Source organism: Procambarus clarkii, unplaced genomic scaffold (genome assembly GCF_040958095.1).
Source record: "Procambarus clarkii isolate CNS0578487 unplaced genomic scaffold, FALCON_Pclarkii_2.0 HiC_scaffold_135, whole genome shotgun sequence".
Lineage (NCBI taxonomy): Eukaryota > Metazoa > Arthropoda > Malacostraca > Decapoda > Cambaridae > Procambarus > Procambarus clarkii.
This window is the reverse complement of record NW_027189168.1, coordinates 836,103-844,905: the sequence shown is the minus strand read 5'-3', so window position 1 is coordinate 844,905 and position 8,803 is coordinate 836,103. Positions and strand designations below refer to the sequence as shown.

The window sequence follows — 8,803 nt, the reverse complement described above, 5'->3', positions numbered from 1 at the left end:
TACAGCCTCCCCTCTCTCCGTTAGTAAATAATTATAATTGTTAGTAAATAATAAAAGAAATATAAATTATTAGATTTTTTTTACCCTTAAATTGGTTTTAATATTTAAATTGAAAATAATAATATAATATAAAATATAATAAAAATAATATAATATAAAATATAATAAAAATAATATAATATAAAATATAATAAAAATAATATAATATAAAATATAATTTAATTCCAAGAAATTTAACTTTAAACACAAAGATGTGAAAAGGGTTGAGATTATTGGCTCAAACCTTTCATAAGAGATTCATATTGGTATATGAATGGATTATGAATGACTCATGTTAGGAGTGTAAAGTTGCCACAACATCTCAAATTAGTGTTAGATACATATGTCTTGGTTATAAGTTTTGGAAACCTATTTAAGTCCACACACAATATCGTATCTGATACGATAAAACAAACGTTTCCAATACTTTCAAATACTTTCCAGATATGTTGTGGCAACCTAAAATTGTTTGCTGGGTAGGGCAATAAATAATTTCCCCAGAGCTGACAACTTGATCCCCATCCCTCCTCAACGCAAAAACCGTCGTGGCAGACCCAAGAGTTCCAATGACAATTTTAAACTTGGAACACAAGTGACCAAAAAAATTGAAGAGGGCAACACAGTAGGGGCAATTAGGTTACTTACCAGCGAAGACACAATCGCCCCTAGAAATACCGCTACCGCCAACTCGCTGAGAGAGAAGCACCCTCCTAGAGTACCGTGGGAACCCACTGCTCAGGACACAAATGTCCCAGACATGGGACCTCTATTCCTCCAAGCGTCAGAGGTATACAAAGCCATCATGTCATTTCCGCCAGGCTCAGCAGGTGGATACACTGGAGTAACACCTCAGCACCTCAAGGAGATGACAAACCCGGTTCTCGGCGAAGTTGCCGAGACACTACTGTCAGAGATCACGAAATTTGTCAACGACTGTCTCTCCGGGTTGATCCCAGATACAATTAAACCCTTCTTCTTCGGATCATCCCTTTGTGCCCTTAAGAAGAAGGATGGTGGAGTCAGACCCATTGCCGTGGGTAACACACTTCGGCGCCTTGTTGCTAGGGCAGCTGTCAGAAAAATTAGCATAGACGCTGCGACGATGCTTCGACCCCATCAACTAGGTTTTGGTGTTCCCCATGGCTGTGAAGCAGCAGCTCATGCAGCACGAGCCTATATCAAGCACCTCCCAGAAAATAAGGCATTAATTAAATTAGACTTTAAAAATGCCTTCAACCAGGTAAAAATGTATGTGGTACTGGAAGCAGTTCGAACAAGCTTTCCTTGTCTATTTACCTTCGTGCTGGACGAGCGTGTGTCTTGTTTTCCGACCATCCCTCGCGGTCGCTTCTTCCTCGATAGAATTCTTGGTGACTCGGATACTTTTGATATCGTTCGCCTTATACGTTTTTATTCTCATATTGGCATCCTTGGTGATATTTAGCGCCCTCTGATTATCCCGCACATATGATGGTGCTACATAGGCTTCATGGTTTGGTGCCTTCTTTTGATAATTACTTATTTAATTACAGTCACACTTGCGTCCAGCCGTGCTACCAGCACTAACGTATTCGTGTTTCATGAAGGGTAATTGTATTACATTCCTGCACTTAATGTATGTGATAACGAAAAAATTGTCTGGTTGGCGTTGTGAAGCGTCGTAGTGGGACGGTACAACGCCTGCACCAGCGAGGTACGTCGTAGTGGGACGGTACAACGCCTGCACCAGCGAGGTACGTCGTAGTGGGACGGTACAACGCCTGCACCAGCGAGGTACGTCGTAGTGGGACGGTACAACGCCTGCACCAGCGAGGTGCGTCGTAGTGGGACGGTACAACGCCTGCACCAGTGAGGTGCGTCGTAGTGGGACGGTACAACGCCTGCACCAGTGAGGTGCGTCGTAGTGGGACGGTACAACGCCTGCACCAGTGAGGTGCGTCGTAGTGGGACGGTACAACGCATGCACCAGTGAGGTGCGTCGTAGTGGGACGGTACAACGCCTGCACCAGTGAGGTGCGTCGTAGTGGGACGGTACAACGCCTGCACCAGTGAGGTGCTTCGTAGTGGGACGGTACAACGCCTGCACCAGTGAGGTGCGTCGTAGTGGGACGGTACAACGCATGCATCGGAGTGTCTGCACTCTTGCATCATCATGCAAGAGTGCATCATGCAAGAGTGCGCCGTGAAAGACTGCGTCATGCAAGAGTGCGTCATGCAAGTGTGCGTAATGCGTGAGTGCGTCATGCAAAAGTGCGTCATGTAAGAGAGCGTCATACAAAAGTGCGTCATGCTAGTGTGCGTCATGCAAGAGTGCGTCATGCAAGAGTGTCTCATGCAAGAGTGCATCATGCAAGAGAGCGACAAGCAAGAGAACTTCATGTAAGAGGGCACCTAACAAGAGTGTGTCATAAGAGTGCGTCATGCAAGAGTGCGTCACACAAGAGTGCGTTATGCAAGAGTGCGTCATTCCAGAGTGTGTCATGCAAGAGTGCGTCAAGCATGAGAGATTCATGTACGAGGGCACCTTACAAGAGTGCGTCATGCAAGAGTGCGTCATGCACGAGTGCGTTATGCAAGAGTGCGTCATGCAAGAGTGCGTCATGCAAGAGTGCGACATGCAAGAATGCGTCATGCAAGAGTGCGTTATAAAAGAGTGCGTCATGCAAGAGTGCGTCATGCAAGAGTGCGTCATGCAAGAGTGCGTCATGCAAGAGTGCACATGAAACAATGTATCATACATAAATGCGTCACGAATCAGTCCTCTAAGATAGTGTGTCTTATAGATGCGTATATGGTGCAAGGGACCCAGAGTGACACCTCTGCTCTCTGTGTCAGAGACTCGACTTTAAATGACCTAACCGTTACTTACTCTGTCTTAACTGGTCGCTTGTTAAGGGTATGATGGTAACCGAGCGGCTGTGGTAACTTAGCCACCAGAGCTGCCTGGTACTTGTATATGTTTGGTCACCAAGGCCGCAGGCACCAGGGAGCACCACAGCAAAAGATTGCAACACTCACCAAAGACTTAGCTGTGTCTCCTTAGTTTATCCAAGACTCTTTAGAACACCGCCACCACCTCCTTCATTCCACCCACCATATAATTAAGCTAAATGACTGCGAAGGAGGTATCAGCCAATTCCTTCAAGGATACCAAGAATCTGAATTCCTAATTTTATGACAAAGATAATGGGGGGGGGGGTAAATTTTTACATTAAATGCGGCTTAAACAAGACAAGGGGTAATACATTTAAAATTTGAGTGCTTGTAGGACCACACGAAAAATTTTAAACAACCAATTAGGATTATTGGACTCAGATATAATAATCGAAGAGGGAATTGTTTAAAAACCATAAAATAATTAAGTTCGTTTATTGACACAAAATTATGGGATGTAATTTTATCTATTGTTCCTAAACCTTGAGGAAATATAATTTACTAAAATATCTTGTGCTTAAATGCTAAACAAACTTTACCTTCTATCTCTGCAATTAACTCCCCGCCAAGATGTGTTTGGCTCTGGGAGCGGTTCCCCTCTCCTCATTAACCGCCAAGACCACACTCCTCTGACAACCGTCACTTTACTAGAACTTCTAAGTTTTTCTTTTGCTAAGTGAAGAGACTTGGCACAGGCTCCAGATATACAATGCTCTCGCCATGAAATAATTAGTATCCCTACATATGGAAATATTAACTAGGAGGGGAAATCTTGGTGTAGAGAGAGCAGGTTCTACCGCCGGCCACGCTAGCGACCTCACCCGAGGTGTAGAGAGAGCAGGTTCTACCGCCGGCCACGCTAGCGACCTCACCCGAGGTGTAGAGAGAGCAGGTTCTACCACCGGCCACGCTAGCGACCTCACCCGAGGTGTAGAGAGAGCAGGTTCTACCACCGGCCACGCTAGCGACCTCACCCGAGGTGTAGAGAGAGCAGGTTCTACCACCGGCCACGCTAGCGACCTCACCCGAGGTGTAGAGAGAGCAGGTTCTGCCGCCGGCCACACTAGCGACCTCACCCGAGGTGTAGAGAGAGCAGGTTCTACCACCGGCCACACTAGCGACCTCACCCGAGGTGTAGAGAGAGCAGGTTCTACCGCCGGCCACGCTAGCGACCTCACCCGAGGTGTAGAGAGAGCAGGTTCTACCGCCGGCCACGCTAGCGACCTCACCCGAGGTGTAGAGAGAGCAGGTTCTGCCGCCGGCCACACTAGCGACCTCACCCGAGGTGTAGAGAGAGCAGGTTCTACCGCCGGCCACGCTAGCGACCTCACCCGAGGTGTAGAGAGAGCAGGTTCTACCGCCGGCCACGCTAGCGACCTCACCCGAGGTGTAGAGAGAGCAGGTTCTACCGCCGGCCACGCTAGCGACCTCACCCGAGGTGTAGAGAGAGCAGGTTCTACCGCCGGCCACGCTAGCGACCTCACCCGAGGTGTAGAGAGAGCAGGTTCTACCGCCGGCCACGCTAGCGACCTCACCCGAGGTGTAGAGAGAGCAGGTTCTACCGCCGGCCACGCTAGCGACCTCACCCGAGGTGTAGAGAGAGCAGGTTCTGCCGCCGGCCACACTAGCGACCTCACCCGAGGTGTAGAGAGAGCAGGTTCTACCGCCGGCCACGCTAGCGACCTCACCCGAGGTGTAGAGAGAGCAGGTTCTACCGCCGGCCACGCTAGCGACCTCACCCGAGGTGTAGAGAGAGCAGGTTCTACCGCCGGCCACGCTAGCGACCTCACCCGAGGTGTAGAGAGAGCAGGTTCTACCGCCGGCCACGCTAGCGACCTCACCCGAGGTGTAGAGAGAGCAGGTTCTGCCGCCGGCCACTCTAGCGACCTCACCCGAGGTGTAGAGAGAGCAGGTTCTACCGCCGGCCACACTAGCGACCTCACCCGAGGTGTAGAGAGAGCAGGTTCTACCGCCGGCCACACTAGCGACCTCACCCGAGGTGTAGAGAGAGCAGGTTCTACCGCCGGCCACACTAGCGACCTCACCCGAGGTGTAGAGAGAGCAGGTTCTGCCGCCGGCCACACTAGCGACCTCACCCGAGGTGTAGAGAGAGCAGGTTCTACCGCCGGCCACACTAGCGACCTCACCCGATGTGTAGAGAGAGCAGGTTCTGCCGCCGGCCACACTAGCGACCTCACCCGAGGTGTAGAGAGAGCAGGTTCTACCGCCGGCCACACTAGCGACCTCACCCGAGGTGTAGAGAGAGCAGGTTCTGCCGCCGGCCACACTAGCGACCTCACCCGAGGTGTAGAGAGAGCAGGTTCTACCGCCGGCCACACTAGCGACCTCACCCGAGGTGTAGAGAGAGCAGGTTCTGCCGCCGGCCACACTAGCGACCTCACCCGAGGTGTAGAGAGAGCTGGTTCTACCGCCGGCCACACTAGCGACCTCACCCGAGGTGTAGAGAGAGCAGGTTCTACCGCCGGCCACACTAGCGACCTCACCCGAGGTGTAGAGAGAGCAGGTTCTGCCGCCGGCCACACTAGCGACCTCACCCGAGGTGTAGAGAGAGCAGGTTCTGCCGCCGGCCACACTAGCAACCTCACCCGAGGTGTAGAGAGAGCAGGTTCTACCTGACCCCAGGTGAGGTATTGTCACCTCAAATAAGTCAAGCCAGTGTTTCCATGCACTAATGTCCCGGCGGACAACATGCATAACTATATAACTCTTCACTCCTTCCTTCAATATACAGCCACATAATCTATTTTTATTGGGCAACCATAAGCTGGAAGTCTACATACAAAAATACACATGACGTCAATTTTAACGTCTTCCCTGGCAGTGATGTGGTACCTCACCCCCATGGGCAAGGTCACTCTCACAGCAGCTACTGTGCGGGCGTGCACACGCGCGTTTATAAAAATACAATCTTTTTGAACAAGAATATATAACTATGAAGAGTTAAGCTGTTTCAATGGGTGTCTTCCTGGCGTGTTAGTCATTCATCTACACATATACATCAGTGTCTTCGTGACGTGCTATACATGCAACTACACATATACATTGGGTGTCTTCGTGACGTGCTATACATGCATTTAAGCATATACATGAGTGTAACATATACATTGTCATCCAGTGATAGTGTGAATGAAACGCTCAGAGCTCCAACATAAAGGAATACTCAGGATGAATGATTGTGGAAGGCGTTCTGAGCCCGGAACTCACCATCAACTTCAACTCGAAGGATCAATCCTGCAGTATCTGCTCATTACTGTATAAGTCATCACTAATAAACAAAATATGTTCTATTATTATTTATTTTTTCGTGTTAAGGTAATAGCTCATTTGAAATGTTGTTTACGTATATTTTAAACTAGCTGTACCCGGCCACGCGTTGCTGTGGCTCAGCAACGCATATGCATTGCTTAGCAACAGCAACCCTCCCCCTGTCTCCCAGTCCTCCCCACCAATCCCACCTCCCCCGCCCCCTCGTCCTCCCAACCATTCCTCACTCCCCCGTCCCCTCGTCCTCCCCACTATTAACTCCCTTCCCCATCCTTATGTCCTCCCCACCTTCCTCCACTCCACCGTCCCCACGTCCTACTAACCATTCCCCACACCACCGTTCCCTCGTCCTCTCCACCATCTCCAACTGTCCACTCCCCCTGTCCCCTCGTCGTCCCCACCATTCCCACCCTCCCCTGCCTCCTCGTCCTCCCCCCATTCCCCTGTCCCCTTGTGCTTCCCCACCAATCTCCATTCCCCTATCCCCTCGTCCACACCATCTCCAACTACCCCGTCCCATTCGTCCTCTCCACCATTACCCTCTCCCCCTGTCCCCTCGGTCTCCCCACCGTCTCCCACTCCCATCCCCTCGTTTCCCCCCACTATTCCCCATTCCCTCGTTCGATGCATTCCCAAATGATCTGATGTGTCCATGACAAAATTGGGAACAACAAATGATCTGATGTTCCCATCAGTGAAATATTAGAACTACAATTAAAAAACTAAATGAAAAACAATGAAAAAATTAGAAAAATGAATTATACTTGCGAAATGAATGGTATGGTAAACAATAAATTTCAATTCCAATGCAATGTCACACAAAATAATTAAATCAAAATGAAAATAAATTGAAATCTATGATAATTCAATTTATGAATGAAATCGGAAACATTGAAGTGGAATCGAAACATACATAGTATTGTGTGAGCTGCTCTTACGTGCAACAGATGGCGCTGTTTTTTTTTTTAAATCCTGCTTTTACCTGTCACCTGTGTGGCATCTATACTTATACTCACGAAATGAACGGTATGGTAAACAACACAGCTCAGTTCCAACACAATGTCACACAAAATAATTAAATCAAAATGAAAATAAATCGAAATGTTTGAAAATTAAATTAATCAATGCAATCGGAAACATTGAAATGGAATTCATAGCATATTAAGTATAGCGTGCGTGTTGTTATTATGTGCAACAGATGTTTTTTTTTTAAGTAAGTTTTTACCTGTCACAGGAGTGGCATCTATATAGTAGGTATATAAAAACATGCACATATTCAAACGGAATATCGAGTCAGATTTCAAAGCAATCAGTGAAGAACTTTGGGAGATTACAGCGTGCGTTTCTCTTACGTCCAACAGATGGCACAGTTTTTCAAAAAAAGCATATTTTCTCCTGTCACAGATGAGGCATGTATATAATAGGTATATGAAAACACGTGCCTATTCGAATGCATCGTCATGTCAAAATTTCAAAGCAATCGGTAAAGAGGTTTCCAAGATTTCTCTCACATGAAAAACACAATTTTTCAAAATAAGCATGTTTTTTTTCCCCGTCACAGAGGTGACATCAATATAGTATATAAATAAAAACATTTTCACACAATGGAACATTGTGTGAAAATTTCAAAGCAATCAGTGAAGAACTTTCGGAGATTAGCAATTTTGAACAAACGAACATTTCCATTTTTATTTATATAGACTAGCAGTACCCGGCCACGCGTTGCTGTGACTCACCAACGCACGTGTGTTGCTGAGCCACAGCAACCTTCCCTGTCCCCCAGTCCTCCCCACCTATCTCTCCTCAGCCTCCCAACCATTACCCACCCCACCGTCCCCTCGTCCTCCCCACCATTCCCTACTCCACCATCCCCTTTTTTTCAGGGATATTCCTGTTCGGGCCCAAAGCCTCTGGCCCACTAAGTGATATTTGTTTCTGTTTTTCTTGGGCAGAGTATGAGTATTTATAATTCAGATGGTCGCTTTAGTAAGATTTTGCCATATATGTTTAACAACTTCTTATGCTCTGTTAATCTAAGTTAAAATCTTAATGGGTTTGTAACTGTGCACTGTGTTAGATAATGTTCCAGTGGTCTGTCGGGCATTTCTCCACAGTGCTGACATTTCCTCTCATCTTCCGGAACAAGTAAGCCTATTTCCCATGCACATGGGTATCGAAGCCTGATGCGATGTAAGAGTTCTTCTGTTGCTCTACTGCTCCCTTTCATCAAACTAAGTTGTTCGTAGTTGGTTGAATTCGTGTTCCATCCCGCAGATCCTGATATTGCTCCTGCTGTGTTGAGGCCACTGCACATCTTTTGCATTCCTCTGTTTTTAATTACTTTCTTAATCTGTGATTGACTCTGTGGTATGTAAATGTCTACATTTCTTCTCTTAGTTGCAAGTTTTGCAGCTTCGTCTGCAACGTCATTTCCTATTATTCCCACATGACTTGGCACCCAGTTGATAAGTACGCGTCGGCCTTGTCGTTTGAGTGTTTGCATTAATAATATGACATTTGTGATCAGATCCACCATCCCCTCATG

At 47.5% G+C, this 8,803-nt stretch overlaps 1 protein-coding gene across 1 annotated transcript; it reads left to right on the top strand.

The window, feature by feature from the left end:
* Positions 1 to 3,717: 3,717 nt before the first annotated feature.
* On the top strand, positions 3,718 to 5,610 carry LOC138360963 (ice nucleation protein-like). Its single transcript, XM_069320446.1, has one exon. It carries the CDS (start codon positions 3,718 to 3,720, stop codon positions 5,608 to 5,610), a length of 1,893 nt encoding a protein of 630 aa, XP_069176547.1.
* The last annotated feature ends 3,193 nt before the right edge of the window (positions 5,611 to 8,803 follow it).